Genomic DNA, 23,151 nt, shown 5'->3' with positions numbered 1-23,151 from the left:
GTCTCACTGGTTCTGATTAGCCTTTAGGATTTAAAACGTACATTATTTGGTGTCTTGTTTTAAGAATGATAACTGTGGTGCCATGACAGATTTATCTATAATTAAAAACACAGAAATGACAGAATAAATAGTAGTGGACCCACTGCGATTGCATTCATTTTTAAAGTGGTTGTCTCCCTTTAATTGATTCGCCAAAAATTAGAAATGACGTCATACCTCGCTCGCAAGGCTCAGTTGACAACTTCCGGTAGTTTGCTGATTCACAAGAAATTGACAGATTTTCAGCTTTGGGCTGGTATTTTTCGATCCATTTTGCTAAAAGCAAAGCAGGATGGCCGATAGAAAGGCGGAGCTCGAGCGAAAGAAAGCTCGCCTCGAGCAAATGAGGAGAGAAAGACAAGAAAAAGTGAGACAGAAAGCATCACCAGCAGAGGTGAGGAGGAATTAAAATTTGCTTTTCATCACCCGGTTGAGCCTTTTCTCAATCTTCCATTTTTATTGATTTTCTAGGCTTGCGCGTGATTCTGTGTACATTTAATTTATTGCATATATTTTGCATATTTCTGGACAAAAATAGATATTAATTGGTCCGAACCAGACTAAAATTTGCTTTTCACCATCGGTTTTCTCCGTCTTCCATTATAATTATATATATAGCCTTTAATATATTGATTTTCTAGGCTTGGCTTGATTCTCAGATTCTGTGTACATTTATTGCATATTGATATGTTATTAGGCCTAGTATATTTTACATATTACTGGACAAAAATAACTATTGATTGGTCTGAATTATTTCAGCTTTCAACGTAGGTCTCATATTATAGGAGCTTTTACAGGTTTCCCTTTTGTCGTCATTTTCGGTCATGTGCAGACCCTGGCCCTATTCGTAGACTGAAACCCATAGGCTATAGGCCATTGTGTGTGTTTTTTGTGAAAATACCGTCATACAGTAAGCTTGTTTTACATAAATGGAACCGATCGCCATTTCTACATACGTGTACATGGTTTACTAACCGATTCCAGAAATTTTATTTACAAAAACTTTGATGTAGAAAAAGATATGGCAAGTTTACCAGACCCGTAATGGCTGTGTGCAATTGAGGAAAACAAGTGGATGTTATCTATTAATTACAGGACTATTAACACAAAAGATTTAAATAGTCTATCCTGTTTACATTCAACTGCCGACTGGACAGTACGTGCGAGGTTGATGATATATCGTTTGCTTTTGCGCTGCATGCTATACTCTGCAAAAAAACACGGTACTGTGTTGGTCCTTGCGGCTATCTACTTCAAAATAATTCTATACAGAATTATTTTTTACAGCGTGATTATTATTTGTTCTCTTTTTTTTAGATGTGCTACGGTTGTGCTTAAATTTTAATATCGTCTTGAATAATTCTTTCGTGGAACCGCAGCGTCACCACTCTAACCCATTCTATTATTTACTCTTATGCTCTATTTCGTGGCATTTTACAACCAAACAGATGTTATCTATTTTAATTAAAATTGTACACGACATATAAATCGGCTTCATACAGCAATGCATCTTTTTTTATGCTTATGCGTACAGCGATCAGCGATCAACTGTACCGTGCTCATCGTCTGCTACAATGCAGTATATCAATAAAACGAAAAAAAAAATAATTTAGACATGATTTAAAATGGGTAATTTATTACGAATGCTACACGCATCTTACGGCGAGAGTGGCATTCAAGAATACGTTTTCTATTTAAAGAAAAAGACTACAAACCAAATTTTCCTTAGCGTTTACCATGTGAAGATACGTGAACAAAAAGGCCAGGCTAAAAATAGACACCAGAAGTACGTCACGCGTAAAAGCTCCTATACAGTACTTGCCCTGTACGTTCAGGAACCGTCCTATTGAATCCTTTTCGAAAATAAATCACCCCCAGTCAATTTTACTGGGCAACTTTTTACTGCTAAACGGTCGTGTGAAAAGGAACATTAAATTGAGAAAATAAGACCTTGCTTACCTCGCTAGTGTCAGTACTGGTATGTGCAACTCAACATGATGTTAAAAATAAGATCCCTTCTGCTAAACGACTTGGCAGACAACATTGAAATCTAAATATAGGGTAACGCACGAATTTACGTAACTCGGCCATATAATATGAAACTAAATTAAGGTAATCTGGGGGGAAAAAATTGGAATCTCTTGTCAAACCTTTAAAGGCTAATAACTTCGCTCGCAATAGAGTAATTTGTTGAAATTTTCAATATATTCATTTGGCATTACATGTATCTATTTTCGAACTATTATAGCAAGAATGACTAGCTCTTTATCTAAATCTTGCATAATGTTTTTTGGGGTTTTTTTTATAGGGAGGAGATGACACCAAATCAAAGCCACAGAAAGATTTACGATCTGAGACAGATGATCTGCTTCGAAATTTGGGAATTCCAGGTATAGTATGCATACTTGTACCCTTGAACATGTGTAGGTACAATATACCCCACCCCACCTACCATCATATCCTGATACATGTATCTACATTTTGTTCAGTAATTTTAATCTCCTCTTTGAATTAAAAGACAGAGTTGTTTTAATTGTCATGGAGTTTAACTTGTTTAATCTTCTACTGTTCTGCACCAAGGAAAGAAGAGGAATTTTGAAACTGAAGCTGTTAACTGGGATTCCTGAGCTGGTGGGTTGAGCTGACTAGCTACCTGTTCTGTTTATGAATATTAAAATAGCTTTTAAAAAAACTGTTACTATAAACTCTATGAAATATGTAACATATAGTGAGAAATCAACATGGCTAGAGCTGGAAAAGTTTTTTTTTTTAAAAAAAAATAATTTAATAACCTGGTCATAAAAAAAATATTTTCCAAAATTTTGTTTTCAGAAGCCTCTACAGTTCAAACTGTAGTAACAAAATCACCTTCAGGGGGAGAGGAAGTTGTTCATACTGTCAAAACCAGGTAAATACTAAATATTATTGCCTTTTGATAAGTTTCAATCAGTATTTCCATGACTTATATATGTAAACCTTGCAATGTAAAACATCTCAATTTCATATACCTAAAGTAACCTGGGGGGTTGGGTGGCCGATTGGTTAACAAGTAAGCGATGCATCATAAGGTCTGTCACTGATTCTTCACTTGTATGTGACAAGGAGTGGGTTGCCTGTCCCACCAGTCCACCACATGGAGTTTCTCTGGGTCCTCCGGTTTCCTCCCACTGCTAAAGACTCCTACACATAAGCAAATTATTGAAATAAAATTGGACCATGTTAGTCCCAAAATGACTTAGTTTGTGTCAAGTGGACGTTAAAACTTAAACCCCATTTCTCTCTCTCTTGCCGAAAGTGACTGATGTATGTTGCTTTCATTGTTTACATGTTTTAAGACTTTTTATCTTTGCAATAGCGAAGTAGGTCTATGTGTAGCATGTCCATTTTATTCTCATTCCTTCACAGCAATTTGAAAGAAAAATAAATAAAATATCATTACTAGGCTAATCAAGTGACACAGTGACCCTGAAATGTACAGTTGAAAAAAAACCAAGGATATTATTATACAAGTATAGACCCTGGCCCTAAGTTCACAAAGCATTCTCAGACTTAAGTTAAGAATTTACTCAAAATTGTTTCTTATTTTAACTAAAATATAGCCCTTTATAAAACTTTTGTTGTTTTTATGTATCAAATACATCAATAAGAAACCATGTGAAAAGTTTTGTGTTTCTGGGTCAAAGATATTTCAAATAAACATTGATTGAAAGTTGAGTAAATTCTTAACTTAAATCGGAGAATGCCAGGCCCAGAAATATATTGTCAATACTTGAACAACTTCTCAATTTATTATACCATCACTGTACCTTTTGCACAGTCATGGGATTTATCATCCAGATACTTGATGTTTGAACTCCCAAGTATATATTTTTTTTTATAAGACCAACAGACAGGTACAATATACCAATCACCATCTACTCGAAAGAAATTGTTACAAAACAAATGATTTTGCTATCCAGGTCAACGTTAATGAAAGTTTGTAGCACTCTGAGTCCCTTTCACTCAGACTGGTTACAACTTGACTTTAAGAAATGAGATTTTGGCAGTTAGGTCAATTTAAGAAGTTCATATTGTTTCTTTCAGCTCGAGATCTAAAGTAAAATTAAGTTTATGTAAAGTAAATGAAACCAGTATAGCCCCAAGAGAACAAGTTTCCTATAGTAAAGAAACACAGACATTAAATACAGAACCCGTTGATAAAGATGGTCAGTATATATTATGCAGTTTCGTATTGTTATCTTTAGTAGTTTAAGTAACTAAGGGGTGGGGGGAGTGTATCGTATTGGTGGATAAACAAATCTTCTCCATCCTGAAGTATTGAATGCGAAGAACATTCAGAAGTTTTCATACTTGATTCCCACTTTTCTCATAACACTTGCGGGAATGACAGCTAACTGCACCACCATAGCAAATTCTTTGAACAAGACGAGACATGTTAGTGATACTGATAGTTGAATAAAATGAAATATTACATTTTGATTGTATTTTAAAAGAAAAAATCGTGATTTATGATCAACTAGAAAAGTCATCAATTGACTTGAATTAATATGTCGAGTTTGGAAATAGATTCATATTTCAGTTTAAATGATAGTGCTGTTGATCAAAAAGGTAAAGTTACAATAAATGTTGGAAATGGGAGACATCTGATTACTTACATTATATATGATAATAATTTCTATATTAACATCAAATATATGTCTGGAAACTTTTCAATGTAGAATAATTTTATGTAAAATGTCAGAATTTCTTGTTTTGTTAATTTTTGAAACATTGTCTAACAACATGTGTCAACTGGTTTTTTCCCCTGTTGATTAAATCTGATGAATAAATAACTGAATTTTGTGCATTTATACATCTAGGTTGGAAATCAGACATTTTAAAGTTTGAAATTTCAAAATTGAACAAACAAGAATGATATTTAACTTATATTTCTAGCCCATTGTTATACAAATATAAGCATCTTTATGGTTAAGGTCTTGTAATTAAAAGTCTTACTTGTTATTGTATAATAATATTAAAAATATATGATAGATAGTGGGTATGAGGTTTTATTATTAAAGAATGGAATGTATACCTAGTTCATATAGTAGCGGAGATGACTTTTAATAATAATAAATATATGGATTCTAAATCATTAATATATTTAGTCCACCCTTCAAAGATCACCTTGAAATAGGTGTTGTACATGTATACGGTACATTGTTGTTAATGCATTTTATTTAGAACTATTTCGGTATTTTTACTTTACAAAATAATTTTGTGTAATATAATTATTGTTGGTAGTAAACTATCTATTATATTCTGTTTTAGAACGGATTTTATTTCATTGGCTTTTGAAAGAAGGAATTTGTGTTTCATTTTCAAACAAACATGCAAATAACTGCAAGAAGTTGCCTTGTTGTAAAATCCAAAAAAGGTTTGATGTAAGAAATCAACTGAAATCTTTGTAATGACCATCTGAGCGATATGAGATAAGTGCCAGGGCACTCCTAAATTTTTACTACATATGTCACTATCCTTCAGCATTAAATAGGATCACATCACAGTAGTATTATGATGATTTCTTCTTGTAACAAGATTCGATGGATTTGATTATATTCAAAGGACAGGGGTAGCAACGTTTGCTCATATTTTGTCAAGAGGGTTTGATATGTGGTCAGTTACTTTGATACATATTGAATTAACTTTTTAATTAGTTTTAAAATCGTGAAATAGACAAAATAAATTAACAAAACTATATGTATTTTATGACATAACAGAATCTCAGAGGTTAGGTACACACACTTTTTTCTACCTAATTTGAAAAATATTTTAGCTCAGAAGATCTAAAATTTATGTGACATTTACATTTGTTTTGAAATAAAATACATATTTTTATAATAATCAGGATCCCGACGTCGACCTTCTAGTAAGTAACAGTACATATTAAAAATCCTTATTTTAGTTTTTCTGTAAAATGTTGTAACTTTTTCTTTTTCCAAAGTTGATTTTTCTGCACATTTTAGAAACCAAGTCTAAAGCTTCTGAGCATGAGCTTATCATCTTTGAAAGTTTGATAAAGTTATTAAAAATGAAATCAAACTAATTTTAGCATTCAAAACTCCAGATAACTCCACATTTCCATATTTAAATAGATATTCAAAGTTTATGAATTATTTTTCCTCGAGTTGCATGTTCGTTAGACAATTTTATTCCTTTATCTTTTTACAGTTCATATATATTGTATGAGTTTTTAAAAACATAGATAATGGTTTTTGACCAATACAAATTCCTATCCCCACATTCAACATTAAAAGAGAAAGCATGGCCTTCTAGATTCTCTTTCCAAGGACACTGATACTATTTTACTATTATTATTTTGATAATTTCCCATTTAAGCAATCCACTTAACAATGTCTAAATTTTGTGTTTCATTTTATTATTAACTTTTTGTCTCTTGATTACAAAACAGCACATTTTGTATAATACAAAGACACATATTTTGTAAATTTCAAATTGAATATATTTGTACAAGTGCATGGATGAGGTGAAGATGACAGTGTATGTACTCTAAAAACAAGTAACTCGCCTCTAAAGGAATGATCTTCTTGCATGCACATTATTTGGTAAAGCTGATATACATCAAAACTGCATACACAATGCTATGATACCTACATGTTAATGTTGTCTTTAATTATGCCTTTCTCTCTAGTCTTGATCATGAATTCCTTATACCTTATTCAGTATTAATTGCACTTTATATGGACTATATATCATTAATAACATGATGATAATTGTAACACATACGGTAGTACAGTTTGAAAGTATTTTGTACCAAGTGATATATAGTGCATTTTTATGCACCACTTACTATAGATGATACTGGTCGATCTGTAGATGAATAGGTGTGTGATCAAGTGAGATACCTTTTACTGGCTGATTTGTCAGTTATTTTGATTGTACTGTATGTGGTATAATATATTGTTTTATTATGGCATGATTTTTGATTAAACATTTTGTATTTTATACCCCAGGACTGAAAATAGATGTATATACTATGTATATATATATTATCTCTGTCCGTCTGTCTGTCCATACATGATTTTTATAAACTAGTAAACAGCATTTTTTGTCATTAACATAATTGGATGAATTTAGTAGAATTTTTTGTCTTTAACATAATTGAGTGAATTTAGTAGAAGTGTACTGTTACATCACAAATTTAAATGATCTTATTGATATCAAACTTCTTCTAAGACTAAGAGAGTCAATCAGCATTTGCATTCTTCTTGCCCGCTCCGTGAAGAAGGTTGATCAAGTATGTTTCTACTGGCTTGCATTATCGTTGAACACGAAAATTCTGCTATCTTAAGGGTGTCAAACTCAAAATTAGGTTACAGTCAATTAAGTAAAAAATGATATGTCACAAAAGTAGTTTTGCTGCTTTGTTCTTGTATCTGTTAGCATTGTTCAGCAATACACAATTTCTATGCAAACTGTCATCATTTGACAAGCCTTGTCGGAGCTTCAAACATTTTGACCTCCAGTGGGAGGTAGGGTTTAACATTATGTGTTGTTTCTACATTATAAACCATCTCGGAGTATTAGCGATATGTATATAATTAAAGATTGAAAATATTGTTAATTAATGCCGTACATAATTTATAAATTTTAAGATAAGGTCAACACAATACTTCACCTAAATAATTAATACAGTATGTACTTTCATAAGACATTATTTGGTCCTCCAATCTTCTGAAGTTGTGAACAAAATTGGCAAAAGAAACAGATATTGCATGATTTCTAGAATGATTTATAGCATTGTAATGATATACCATTGTTTAATTTGAGTACAGATCCAAACAATATTAAAAGAGCATGTCGCATTGCATTTATTTATATTATACGCCCCCAAAAAAGAAGACACATAGCATGACCATGGTCTAATTAATTGTGACAAGCATGTCATTTATGTAAATTATTTAGAAATTACCTTATTTTTAATTAAGAATTTGCTTAGTTAGGTACATATTGTGTGAGAGATTTTGTTGGCCTTATTTTGTGTTTTATTTTGTCCTATGTTGAATATACTAACATCTCATATTCATGTTTTCCTCTTCTCTAAGCACGTGGTCCCTGGGATTATTACGGTAAGTTAACTCCCTTTGATGGTTATCTCCCTTGAACAAAAGATTATCACCTTTGATAGAGGGTTGCCTTCCCGTTGTGTAGGGTTTTTTTTTCCTTTTTTTGTTATTGCTTGGAGATAGGTATTATTTTTGTTTTTCTGTATTTTATTTTTTTTCTATAAAATTATTGATATTTGTATACAGAGGTATTTTGGATTTGGTAAACTAGCCAATATAAATGCACCTTCCTCAGAGGATTTTGAGTTAAGATAATTGTCAGCTAGAATTTAAGACAACCATGAGCGCTTAATTATCAACTCTAGGTCAAAGGTTATGTTATTGTGTATTACATTTTGTAATCTTTGTGTCATGTGCGCATGCACAATAAGATTGTGAGGTTTGGTTGATTTGACAGGGTACTACCAGAGATAATAAATACAAAACAGTTTGGATACTGATGGACTGTCAATTACGATATGAGCTTAATTTTGTACCAAGTGTCAAAATATGGCCGTAGCGTTGTTACTTTAAAAATGTGACAATCATTTTTTCTTTCAGTACAACTAACAAATTAACATTTCTAGACTTTATTAAAACAAATAACTTTTCTTCAAACGTGTGTAATCACTGTAGGATTGTATCATTAAAAAAACAAATACTCAATTTATCTTTCAATTTAACAAATTGCATCTAAATTAATCGTAGCACTGATGATTGAACTGAATTTTAAGTATACAATAGAAATATTCTTTCACTCAGTTAACTGAACTTTATTAAAAATGAATATCACGTGTCAGCATTTAATATATCTAATTCTAATTATTTTTTACATAATAGTTGCTTTCCAACTTTGACTACTAAATCCTACTAATTCTATTTATAACTTTCACTTAGATTTTAAAAATAATTTTAATGAATAATACAAATATTAGTTTAATATTATGGGATTTCGTTGACTTTTCGAATTTGAAACTAATTAAAACTTATCACCTTTCCCCCTTTGGATAATTTAAATTTAACTTATTGGGGTCTTTTCTAAAATGTTGTTTAATTGCTACATTTTAGATGATCGCTCTGAGTCGGAAAGTTCACGTTTTGGTATGTCTAACTTTATTGTTTTCTGTGTTCTTGTATACTTGTGACGTTATTTATTTTTAGATACTAGGCTTCGGTACATCAATGCTCAAAATGTGATCCAAATATTAACTTTATGGTTTAAATTGTGAACTTTTATAAGACATTTATATTACTATAACTATTTATTATTTATAGCAAGGATCGTAATACTGTGAATGGAATATATTCAAAAAATTTGGGAAAACATTGATTAGATTAGTGATGAAAAAAATTTGCATGTAAAAGGAATGCTTTTCAAATATAATCCAAAATGACTAATAATTTGAACTAATTTTTATGGTATGGCTAGGAAGTGAATAAAATCATTTTGAAATTTGTCTTGGCTGTGTATGCAGCATAATTACCATATGTTACGAAAAATAACAATAGATTGCTACACTTAATATGAATAACTTTTTATTGAGAACTAAATTGCAATGATCAGAGAAAAAGAACTAAGACAATTATGATTATATGAACATTAATAGAATTTTTTTTTTTACATTTTCAATTTATTTATTTCAACGAGTTACACATGAGATTTTAACATTCAATCCTTTATTTTCTTACCAAACTCAGGCTCGTCTCAACAGGGTTCTCCGCGCTTCGGCTCTCCAAAGTTTTCGCACCCTAATCTTGAATGGGATGATGAATTTTTTGATGACGATGATGACGATGAAGGTATAAGTCACATGTTCATTGCAGTGCTCTCTGATTGGATGCGATTTTTATTGTTTAGATAGATTATTTTTTTTATTGCTGTAATTGTGAAGTAACAGAGCCAAAATATCTGTATTCCGTTTTTGACATGATTAAACGAATAAGGTTTTTTTGTTTAATTAATCTCTTTGCATATTTTTCGTCAGTTCGAGGGCACATACGTGTTACAGCAATATTATTGGATATTTTCTTTATCAAAGATTTCAGATTTTTAAGTAAAATAAGAATTGATATTTTGACTCTGTTTATGGAACTCCAACAAATCAGCTTATTATGTGTATGTATTGCACGTCCTACCGTAGTTTAACTAACAGTATAGTACATATATGTACACTGCAACACTAATATTGCATGACACGGTATTGTAATAACGACTAGGTGATCCTGATTTACATAAATCTGGAAGGGCGTTACTTTGATTAAAAGCTATCTGTAAACATACCAGTTTTGAGGAAGGTACATTCAACGATATAAAATAAATTATTGAATTACATATAGTATCATAACTTTGAATTTTTTAAAAAAAAATTTGTCCTATAAAGCTTTTTTTATTTGTGAATTTGTGGACATCAATGTTAAAGATATCGAATGTAAAAAACATAAGTCTTGTGAGTGCTTCCAAATTTATTATTATTATATTTTTTTTAATTTATACAACGTAAATTAACATTAAATAAAATATGCGAGTGAATTATAACAAGTTACAAAATGACCTTTTGAGAAAACATATTTATCAATGCATGATGGTGGGATTATTTGATAATCTGTTTAGTTTTTCCACTTCAGTTCACCCCTGCTTCTTTAAATTTCTGTTCTTTTTTTCTATCATTTTGCATGGTATTATTTCTGTCTCTTCATCTTTTCATATGTTACCGTTTATATTAAGCTGTTAATAAGTTAGTAAAACCCAAAAGGAAGGTGCATTTATAACAAACATAATCAATGCCTAGTAAATATTCTGAAAGTAGGAAAGTATTATTTAGTTATTTTCATTGCTCCCTTTTATGTCAATAATAATCAATTTGCTTGCTTGAATTGTGAGCTATAAGCATAAGTATGTCTTTTAGACCATCTCTTGGAAAGTATGAATATATTATTTATGTTTAATAAAAGTGTAGTACATGTACACCATCAGCAACTAGACTTAACACAAGCAAGGAGAATGGTTTACAGTACCGTAAATGCTAAATTTTAAAATCATATTCGGAAAATCAAGAAAAGATGTGCCAAAAACCCACTATTTTGCTGCTCAGGCAGTTCAGTTGTTGTTGTTACTCTTATAACAAGTTTGCAATTACTGATGTTACTAGACAATTTGTTAGTTATTCGGTTGACAATACGTATGTGTTCTACTCTAGTATGACTATACAGTATGACTATACAGATCATTTGTTACTGATAGTGTCAGACAGATCACTTGTTGCTGATCTGTAGTATATCATTTGCCAATGATATCAGTATAGATCATTTGCCACTGGTATGACTATAGAATATTTGTGATGAATGTGATTATCTAAATCATCAGTTACTGATTTGACAGTAAATGATAATTAAACAGAAAATTGTGCTTGACAAGTGACAATTTCAGCAGGTTATGAATAAGAGAATAAACTTTTTTTTTTTAAATCTGTATAGTTAGTGATATAGCTGATTGTTCTGAAGATACATTCAAGGGAGCAATGAAAAGTATTGATTACCAATTATGAAAATATGATTTTGTAATGATATTTTTGATGCAAAAACAATCCTTTATTTATAGCTTTTTGCTTTGGAGATGGTGCAATGTTCAAACATAACACATCTTCAGAATTTACTGAGAGCAATTTAAAACACAAAAAAAACAAAAAACGAACAACGCAGACTCTTTTTATTAATTTTCTCTAGTAACTAATTTGATTATATGTTTTTAATTTATTGGTACATAGTTTTTTTTATTTTGTGAGATTAGTTTTTTTTTATTTTATGAGATTAGGCAGAGGGTGGTACTTTTGTCCCTTAAAAAATCCAAATTTTTGTTGTCATTTTTTGAGTTACATGTATCTTAGCTGCATTTATGGATTGGTTTTAGTATGGCAGAATGTGTCTTTTTTATTTATGATACATAGCTGATCTTTTTTATTTTAATTTTATGTATCCATTTTGTTTACAACTTTATGTCTATAAAATAATCATAATCCATGAATTTTATTTTAAATTCCAATGAACGATTCCACTATTTAAATAGCATTCTAAATATTTTATAAACTTCAAATTGGGATGTTAATATCTTCAAATAGTTTATAATTTTTTTTATGATTTTGACATTGATTTGAGAGATACATATATTATAATTGATCAAGTGGTGAAAAAATAAAATTTTGACCACATTAAATTTATTAGGGATATTACTCTTGTATTCAAAAGATAAACAAACAAAATTTAAATTATAGGACTTTTTGTTTCTTGTATGTAATTTAAACAAATTTTTTTTAAATTTTATCTCCTCCTATAAAGAAAATATTTGAATATACAATGGAAAGTGATAAAACACAAATGAAAACAAATTCACTACCAAACCAATCTCTACAACATTTCTGCCGTATTATAAATTTTAACAGAACCATGGAATGAACAAAAAAAAGGCACAAAAAAAGAGTTTTGGGGTGTATAGATTGACCATGGTAGCACACATAAAAGATCTGCTGCAGTGACAGTTGAGAAACGAAAGAAAGGCATTTGGAAATGCCACTATCTATTCAAAATTTGTGTCTTCAACATTTGCAAAAATAGCTGCAAAAAAAAAAGTAACAATACTAACAAGTTATGGATTGTCAGTTACAAAAGAACATAAGTACAGTATGACAAACTCTTCATTTGTCTAGTACCTGTGATCTATTTTCCTAATTTTCTGTGACAGTTATTATCTCTCATTTGATTTAGCCATGACCAATAAATTCATGCATCTTAAATAAAGATAGTAATGTTATGAATGATCACTCCCATTTAAGAAGATGATATAATTTAGGTTGTTGTAGAGATTGGTACCTAAAAAAGCACCAACACCATATAGATAGATTTGTAAATCTGTATACCACTTTATTGCATGTTAAAATTTCACAAGGCTTCAATACATTGTGATGGCTTTGAATGTGATTGTAGTTTGCATGGCTGGAACTAGACTGTATACATTCCTTACATACATTATTGATATTTTAGTTCTCACTTTATAACTGTGCCTAACCTAGGGCTGTACATTTTCTGCAGTCGTGGGATTTACTGTCAAAATTTGGTCAAAATTATGACTGACTAATTTTGTATTACTGACAGACAGCAAGCCCCTGTTGTTATTGCAAGTCATAAGGAAAATAGTCTCTTTTTACTGGTTTAAAACAGCTCCCTTAAAATACATATATGCATTTCAGGTTTGATTGAAAATTCCCTTTCTACCCATTCCAAACTCTTAATACATGTATCAATAGGATTTTACTATTTCTACTGGTAGGTTAGCGTTTTTGGAATCGGCTAAAAAGAAACTTCAATTTAGAACATCCTACATATTCTTAATGTTCGATTGATTATGGTCCATTTATTAAACTAAATTGATAACAATAAACTGAACATAATTGTATTGATAATATTAATAACGAGGGTATATTTCAACAGCAGTGGTATAATTTTTGTATAAAATAGTTCACTTTAATCATATTTGTTCATTTTTCATGTCTTCAGTGTTGTAGCAATATTAGCATGCATAGTTTAAATTTTTATTAATTTAGATACTTTTTTGCAGCGAAAGAACTTAAAAAAAATAAGAATGATTAGAACACAATAATACAACGAAACCGTTTTAAAATAAATATTCAAATTTTTAATATGATTTAAGGAAAATGCATGTAGGAAGCTTGTGTCTTAAAAGACAATATTGGTGTGAACCATTATGCATATGTGATAGAACTGGTTAAACACATTCCAAATAGAATTTTAACACAGAGATGATTGCTATGATCGATGCGTAACAAAGATTTGAAGAAACAAAAGTGACGAAAGCTAAAGGAAAACACGAGTTAACCTTCTGTATAACTGATTGAAGTAACGAGCGATAACAGATACATGGGCAAATTTGTGCTCACTGAGTGATAATTCCTACGAAGACCAGAAGTTGTTATATGAGACTATGAGAGGATATCTATCTGACAATTTATAAAAATAATTGATGTTACTAGATAAGAGGAAACGAGAAAATGAAATAGCCCATACATTCCCTTGGTTTCATTCATTCCCTTGCTTTTATTCATTGTATGCTTATCTAGTGACAGTCAGTTTGCCCTGTATCTGTTATCACTCGTTACTTCACTTCAGTCAGTTATATAGAAGGATAACTCGTGTTTTCCTTATGCTTTCGCCAATTACTTTTCTTCAAATCTTCGTTACACATCTATCGTAGCAATAATCTCTGTGTTAAAATTCTATTTGGAAGGTGTTTAACCAGTTTTATCAAATATGTGGTAATGGCTGACACCAATATTGTTCTTTCAGATTTAGGTAAATCAAAATGTCTTCCTATCAACCATAATGATAATAAAGGTTATATCTTTCAGATTTAATGAGGTACCAGTATTACTGTCATTTAAAATCTCTGATTGTCATTTGTAACCTTCACAGCTTAATCCACAGTAAAATGTACTAAAATTGAATACAGTAGTAGATAATAGCACTGGCTTGTTTTTACCATATCCTAGTTCATTTCATCATATCTTGTAAACTTTCACAATATTGTAGTTTGCAAAGGATTAAAAATTGATCAAATGACAAACAGAGACTTTAAAAGTATCAGTCAAAATTCTCAACAAAAAACTTTCTTATTCCTTGACGGACATTATTTATATACATGCAAATATCGTCTTTTACTGACATTATATATATATATATATCGGATATAATATTGAATGACTCCCAAAATTGAGAATTTTGACTGATGCACAAAAATCATCTATTTTCAATTTTATTAATTTGTAATGAATGAATGAATATGATTATTAGAAATAACAATATGAAGCAATTAATGGAAAGCCTTTTAAACTATCATTCTGTTTTTTCCCCCATTTCAAAACTTTTATTTAGAATGAGTTGATCTATTCATGGCTTTGGTTGGACTTTAAAAAATGTTTACATTCAAATGATTTGAGGTGCTACTTTGGAGGCTTTCCATCTTTGCAATGTAAATGATAAGTAAAATATGTTTAGATTTATATATTAATGATTATAATATCAATCTTGTGAATATTGTTGAACATTATTTATCCTATTATCATATTGTTATGTTTGCCAGTCTTCATATTTCACAAATTCACACAGAACTTGACAAAATTCATATTTCCAGTACCGGACACAATTATCTTGAATACAGTTGCCTGAGCATCATTTTGTTTAGCGTTCTCTAGCCTTTATCAAGCAATGATAATAAAGACAAGTTGAGAAGGCTAGAGGAAAAGTCATTTATTAATAAACAGTAATTGTATTCTAGATGAAATGTGTTAGTACTGTGCATGGTTTCTTGTCATATAACTTTGGCTTAAATTTTAAATTCATTTTGGTAATTGATGTTTGGCTTATCACATTTTGTCTGTTTTGCAAAATTTTGTTGCTTAAAAAAAAAATTGTGTGCATAATAATGATAAATTGTTAACGGATGGACTCTTTCAAAATTGATGCCATTATGCCATGCAGATATTTGAGTTACAATATGCTATAAAACAAAGAAAAACTATTAAATTTCTACTTATAAAAGTTCTGTATGATTGAAATGATCAGAAGCATGTTTGGTGTAGGTCTCGTCTCCCCACCCCCCTGCTTGTTATATTATGTTCTGTTTTTCTGTTACTGGACAGCCTAATGAAATTATTAACATATAGTTCTTGTTTATGATGATCCTCAACGATCAGATGATGAAGCTGACACAGACTCCATGGACCAGGGCGTTGACTCTATGCCTTCTGGAATGCCTCAAGTTAAAATGGTGGATCCCGCCAAGACAGCTGAAGATTTAGTAAAGAAAGAAGAACCACCTGTTGGTAGGTGGATCTATTTACTACTTAAGGTCATGAATTTGAATATTCTTCATAATGGTACATAATTGAATGAAATGGGGTTTAATTTCATTTCTAGTCTGCACCAATTGGGCTAATAATGACACATATTAGGGAAATTTAGACAAGACAACAGCATTTCTATCCACTTTTATCAAATTTCAACTGCACCCAAACATGTATCCAGACTTACATCTGTGTTTTCTCCCATCAGAACAAGTAGATACTTTTCCTTTGCTAGTTAATAAGTGATCCAGGGCCATCCTCACTGAGCCACCTTGGCTCCTATCTACAGTTGACTGTATGGAAGTATGTGTCATAACAAGATATAAAAAATTTAAAACCTGTTTACCAAAGATTTCTATTTTTTCTTAATACATTTTATATACACATTTACTGTAGATAATTACTTGTAAATAAAAACTGAGCTAGGAAATTTTGTATAAAATCTCTAATGATGTTTTGTGTTTTATAGTTCGTGAACTAACCGAAGAGGAGAAAGAGCTGGTATTAAATGATCCAGAATTTAATACATTCTTGACAAAAACAAGTCGTATTATGGAACGTGCTCTAGCAGAGAATTATGATATACTTATTGATTACTCTGGTGGTGATGGTGAAAATAAGGAAGAGTAAGTAAAACAGCATGAATTTTTATACACCCACATTTTCTTGTGGACGTATTATGCCGTCGCCCCTGTCTGTCCGTCCACAATTTGTTTGAGGACACTCTACAGGTCACAATTTTTATCTGATTTTGATGAAACTTAAAATATAGGTCTATCTCCCAAAGATCTCAGTTCCTTTCAATATTGGCATGTATCGGACCATAACTTCCTGAATTATGGCCCCAGATTGTACGAAAAATCATGTTTTTTGGCTTGTTGACACAATTTTCACCCAATTTTGATGAAACTTGAAATACATGTTTATAACCCAAAAATCTTAGTTCCTTTTGATATTCGTGCATATCAGATTGTAACTTCCTGAATTATGGCCCTATTGTAGGAAAAATCGCGTTTTTAGCTTGTGGTCCCTCTAGAAGTCACAATTATTATCCGATTTAAAAAAACGTTTGACTATATCACTGTTACACACTAAGATCTTGGTACCGTTTCATAATCACGCATATCCGATGTAACTTCCTGGATTATGGTCCCTGATTGAAATGAAACTGCCCAACAAAATGGCCGTTCTTTGTACGCAAATTGTGTAAAAGTATGTAATACGAAGGTTGTGGAGGTTACAATTTTTATCCGATTTTGATGAAACTTAAAACATATCTTCACATGTATATCCCAAAGATCTCAGTCCCTTTTGGTATTTGCACATTTCAGACCATAAGTTTCTGGATTATTGCCTCTGATTGTACAAAAATCGCGTTTGTTTTTAGCTTGTTCTCTATCCATCTCTTGCAAAATGTGGGCGTATCCTGCCTGGCAGCCGCTGGTCTCTATATATACAAACATGTGGGAACTTGTTGATGTTGATGGATAGAGGATATGTATAGCAGTGAGTTACATTGAATTTAGTATGACCGTTAATGAAACAACAGTAAACACTTCATACCTTACAAAGCTTTTTTCTTCTTCAGTGATCTCCTGGCAGGCGAAAGATTAAAATTAAATCGTACATTTTATGATGAACGCTGGTCTCGACATAGGACTGTTACAAGTCTTGATTGGTCAATACAGGTAGGTTGCCCAATATTTACAATTTTTAAGATATTTTTAATTGGATTCATTCAAACTATTATTTTGAAATTCATTTTATTTATAGCATCCTGAATTATTGGTAGCTTCATATAATGTTAATGAAGATGCTCCACATGACCCTGATGGTATCGCCCTTATATGGAATAACAAGTTTAAGAAAACAACTCCAGAATATGTCTTCCATTGTCAGGTAAGTAGACTAAGTCTCACTGGAGTATAAAAACGGTTACTATTGTTTAATGGTATTGGGGTGGGGACTCAGCCTTGCATTGCTTTGTTCATATTTTGATGTAAATTGCAGAAGTAAGTTACATATCAAGCCCAATCTCTTATTTTTCAGTCTGCATTAATGTCAACCTGTTTTGCTAAATTTCATCCTAACCTGGTGGTTGGTGGAACATATTCTGGCCAGATTGTATTGTGGGATAATCGTGTAAATAAACGAACACCAATACAAAGAACACCGCTGTCTGCTGCCGCTCATACAGTAAGTAGAATTACTATTTCCATGGCGTACTCAGTTTGCAGTGGTTGTCCTAAAGTTTATCTCATTATCTTGTAGCTAATGAAGTTAGTGTAAGGATTTAAAAATTAACTATATCAATCCTTTAGCTCTGGTTTTGATTTGCAGAGCATATCTCATAAATTATTCAAGATATTATCAATGTTATGAAACTTTATACATACTTAAAATTACATATGAACAAAGGGTTCTTCTTATCCTTTTGCCAGTCTTAATTGATTGACTTTGAGATTGACCAAACTCTGTCAATAAACATGCCGTAAACATACATGTTGATGATTTTAACTAATTTACCTTAAAATGTCTTTCATGAACTAGATTTATTTCTCAATATATTACAGCATCCAGTATATTGTGTAAATGTGGTTGGAACTCAGAATGCTCATAATTTAATAAGTGTATCTACAGATGGTAAAATGTGTTCCTGGAGTTTAGACATGTTATCACAACCGCAGGTAAATAAGAGAAAGAATTCTTAGAAATTTGGCTATTGTAGTAGATTTTTTATTCAAATCTCAATTTCCATAAATTGTGCAACAAACAAATCAATCTGTAGCCAAAAAAATAGATGTTCTATTAAATGGAGGTACAACAAAGAAAATCTGTATTTTCACATTATGATAATAATATCATAAACAATTGTGATAATATCATAAACAATTGTGATGGTGTGATGTTCATGCAACTGTGATAATAATGATAAACAGTTGTGATAATGTGATGTTCAATTGTGATAATGTTACAATTGGAATAATATGTAATATAGAAACACATTGATAATAAACTGTAATCAAAAAGTAAATGTATATATTTGTGTTTTATTTTGTTTATACAGGATAGTATGGAATTACAACATAAACAAAGTAAAGCTGTTGCTGTTACTAGTTTTTGTTTTCTGTCTGGTGATGTGAATAATTTTGTAGTTGGAGCTGAAGATTGTACTGTGTACACAGCTTGTAGGCACGGCAGGTAAATCGCACACCTTTTTATTCTACGTTCACAGAGACACCACAAAGAGACAAAATAAAATGTTTGGGACTTCTTAATAAAAATGTTTATGTTACTTCAGTTTATAATGAAGTTGCTATATCCCATAGATAGGTTATAATTGGTCTTAATGTGATATAAAATCAAGTTTATTTTAAAAGCCTGTGTTTTCTATTTACAGTAAAGCTGGTATTAATGAAGCATTTGATGGTCATCAAGGTCCTATAACAGCTATTGATGCCCATTCTGTTCCTGGACAAATTGACTTCTCTCCTTACTTCCTTACATCATCCTTTGATTGGACCATTAAATTATGGAGTATTAAGGTACATTTTATTCATTAAAAAAAACATGTGGTTAGTGAACAGGATGAGTCTAGGGCTCCTATTGATATCAACCTGTGATAAGGGCATGATGTCATTAGAAATTGAGTAATGAAATTTTTCTTGATTAATTTAGAGTTTAAAATACTGTTATGAAATGAATATATTTTTTATATACATTTTTCACATTAAAAGGACCAGAAGTATATCCATTCGTTTGAAGATAACAGTGACTATGTATATGGTGTAGAGTGGTCTCCCATACATCCTGCATTATTTGCCAGCGTTGATGGTAATGGTAGACTTGATCTCTGGCATCTGAATAACGAAACAGAGGTATGAAATAATCAACACATTTTTATCTCCCTCTAACGTATTTGATTCTGAGGTTCCACTTCCCAATCGAATCCGAAATATTATTATTATTCAGAGTAAAGATCCGTTTTTCATTTACCTAAGATTTTACAGTGCTATAAACTGTAAGCATGTTTCTCAGCCTATCTATATTTGGGGTCCTGATTAGGATAATGCTATTTTCATCACTAAAATGTTTGTAAATTTCACTCTGCATATGATATGATTGATCGGTGTATAATCTCTCCAGATGTATTAGATGTATCCCTCATTGTCATTGAGTTCTAAGGGTATTGAACAAACTTTGTTTTATTGTAGGTGCCAACTGCATCAACAGTAATTGATGGTAATGTAGCATTGAACACATGTAGATGGCATCAAAGTGGACATCATATTAGTGTTGGAGATGATATGGGAAAAATACATATTTATGATGTCGGAGAGGTAGGATATGAACGGGCAAAATCCATCAGTGTAATCTGAATCTAATATAAAAAATATTAAACAATACAGCTTGAAACTCAATCAAAAGTGCCATTATGATAACAACCTTGTGATTGTGTCTACTCCCATGAGTTTTGTATGATTTAAAAGTTACATCCTATTGATGAGTGGAACTTATTATTACACCCTTAAAGAGCAAATTAACTCTTTTCGGTTTCCTCAGTGGGCCGGTCTCTTTCTATCGTTGAAAGATGATTAAAGGTTTGAATTAGACATTAAAGCTAAGTAAATGATATTGCTTTTTCCTATTGGAACCTTAAAAATGTGCATGTAATGTAAGTAAAAAAAGATACAGCATGTTCTTGAGTTAGTTTATCTCAAAATGTTGTCTTCATCTTTTAGTATGTCTATTACTGTTAGATAAACTACACATCGTTTTGGTATCAAAAGGCCAAGATGATCATAACTTTTAACACAATTTAAGCAATTTTGTAATAGTCACCTATATAGTCTTGGTCGCTTCTTCCCAAGTTGTCTCTTGCTTTGACTGCAACAAATATTGATGTAAATATCTGCACGACGTTTGAGGAGGTAATTTGAGCAGACGTGAACAAGTCTATCTCTTGTAGTATGGAATTGATCATATACCTAAAGTGGGCACAATCTTTCTATATAGTTATAGCACAATTTCTGCCAAATTTAGGTACAGCAGTTTGATAATTGGCCAAGGAAGAGGCCCAGATTGTTTCAAAGTACCATCTTCGAAGTTCTCATTTTAGTCCATTTGATAACATTTTGTATTATGTTTTATTGAAAATTTTGTATTATGTTTTATTAAACATTTGTATTTTTTATTTTATTTCAGCATCTTGCTAATCCTAAGTCTGGTGAATGGTCCAAATTTGTTCATACAATACAAGAATTGAAACAGCATGCTGCTGAACGAGAGGACGACTCAAATCTAGCCCTACGATAAATTATCTCCCTTGCCTTATTCGTGCAATATCTGTTGCTTAGTAAACTGGGTTGCGTTGTTGCATTTGTGTTTAGTTTTTCTAACTGTTTCTTTTCTTTTTTAAAAAGAGAGTATGTGGAGCAAGGTTTGTCATCTGTTGTGTGAAAGTTCTTTGCAATTTCAATGTATAAAATTTATAAAAGAACAACACAAGAAGACATTGTCTCTCATTCATGGTGTAATGGTACTTTTCTGTTTATGATTATTACAGAAGAACAACAAAAGTTATTGATACCTATAAATAAGGGAGCGGTTGGGTTTGTTTGGTTGTAAGCATACACTGCCCTTTGTAAGACCCCCATTGATATTGGATCAGTGGTTGCGATGTGGTAGAGAAAACTATTAGAGCAAACCTCATGACAACATGATCACCTAGATGATATATTGCACCTTTATTCCATTTGTGAGAGTAATTGTGTAAAACAAATCTAAAATAAGAGCTTCTGCACCCTCAACGATTAGCTTTTCAATATTAGGGATTAATATCTGATGGCACAATAGGAATCGATCATCAGGAAATACAGATATTTTATGCTACCAATGTATATGCATCGGTTTATGTTTTGTATATTATGTTCATCCTGCTGTAGAATTGTTTAGTTAATGATAATAGTGACTAGTCTGTATTATAGAAATAATAATATTATAAATAGTGCTATATTATATGGTTATTGGTTGAGATTAAAATATTAATCTACATATTTATTTTATCTATATTGAGTTATTTTCCGATGTCTATCTAGAGATAGAGAACAACAGAAATTTGGTAAATCATTTGCATTTTATTTCAAATGTTATTTTTACCAGTCATTGGAACAAACTGTGATTACTACTTCACCAGTCAGAAGTTTCTCATTTTCACATATTATACCCCTTTAAAAGTCAAAGTGTCTAAAATTCCTGTTTGGGTACAGAGTTGTTAAATTCCCAAACACAAGATGCCTGTCATTGACCAATAGTGAAAGTAACATACCATCAAAGGGTTATTAATGTTAATCAACCTGGTACCAATTGGTTCAAATTATCTCACTGATAATAATAATAATAATCAGAACCGGGTTCCTAGAAAAATCTTATTTGTATTTAAGTACATCAACTGATATATCATCTCCTCCATTAGTTTTATAATGAATTGAATGCAATTTATCTTGTGAAACGTTTACATACATACATATCTTAGGTTAATGTAAAAAAAAAAATAATAACTGCCATTTGCTGTTCTTTGTAAAGGTTTTGATAAAATGGAATGAAGACAGAAATAATAGTTTTGTAAGAACCAGTCTCTCATTATGAAAAGATTGTGTTACAGTTTATAGATAATGATATTGACTATTTATAAAACACCTTTAGTTATTTTATTCTATGCTTTTTTTATGTAAATTACTTTAAATAAAGATGTATTGTAAATAAACCGTGAAATATAAATAATATTAATTACAATACATGACTTAATAAAATATCTACTTTAAATTATGACAAGTTGTTGGTTTTCTTATTGTTTGTATTACATAGACATGTATGAAGATAAAATAAGATAAGTAATTATAGATGTGTAGTTGTTTAATGATACTACTAATTTATATGCAAGGGGCAAGTACTCTGTACTTTGGTTGGTTTTGTTGGAAGATCAGAAATGTGTATTATTATCGCCACTGACCAAAAAGTCACATTGTGACATTAATTGCTTGACTGTTTATATTATCGGTATTATAAAATTGAAAGTGGGGATGTTTTATGAAACA

The 23,151-nt window shown here is 31.0% G+C and overlaps 1 protein-coding gene across 16 annotated transcripts; it reads left to right on the top strand.

Moving 5' to 3' along the window:
- Positions 1–224: 224 nt before the first annotated feature.
- Positions 225–22,882, top strand: LOC126821869 (cytoplasmic dynein 1 intermediate chain 2). Of its 16 annotated transcripts, none has more exons than XM_050550421.1 (19): positions 225–433; positions 2,348–2,429; positions 2,872–2,947; positions 4,123–4,244; positions 5,927–5,947; positions 8,145–8,168; positions 9,213–9,245; positions 9,843–9,944; positions 15,905–16,033; positions 16,524–16,680; positions 17,643–17,742; positions 17,828–17,953; positions 18,104–18,250; positions 18,628–18,741; positions 19,122–19,255; positions 19,455–19,599; positions 19,792–19,932; positions 20,269–20,394; positions 21,260–22,882. In XM_050550421.1, exons 1-19 carry the CDS (start codon positions 332–334, stop codon positions 21,368–21,370), a joined length of 1,992 nt encoding a protein of 663 aa, XP_050406378.1. In that variant the 5' UTR covers positions 225–331; the 3' UTR covers positions 21,371–22,882. The 16 variants fall into 16 exon arrangements, with proteins under 16 accessions (XP_050406378.1, XP_050406376.1, XP_050406377.1 ...); XM_050550419.1 differs by having other exon boundaries at positions 15,875–16,033; XM_050550420.1 differs by lacking the exon at positions 5,927–5,947 and having other exon boundaries at positions 15,875–16,033.
- Positions 22,883–23,151: the final 269 nt, after the last annotated feature.

Source organism: Patella vulgata, chromosome 5, assembly GCF_932274485.2.
Source record: "Patella vulgata chromosome 5, xgPatVulg1.2, whole genome shotgun sequence".
Lineage (NCBI taxonomy): Eukaryota > Metazoa > Mollusca > Gastropoda > Patellidae > Patella > Patella vulgata.
Note: the sequence above shows the minus strand (reverse complement) of the source record. Positions and strands in the feature narration are given on the sequence as shown.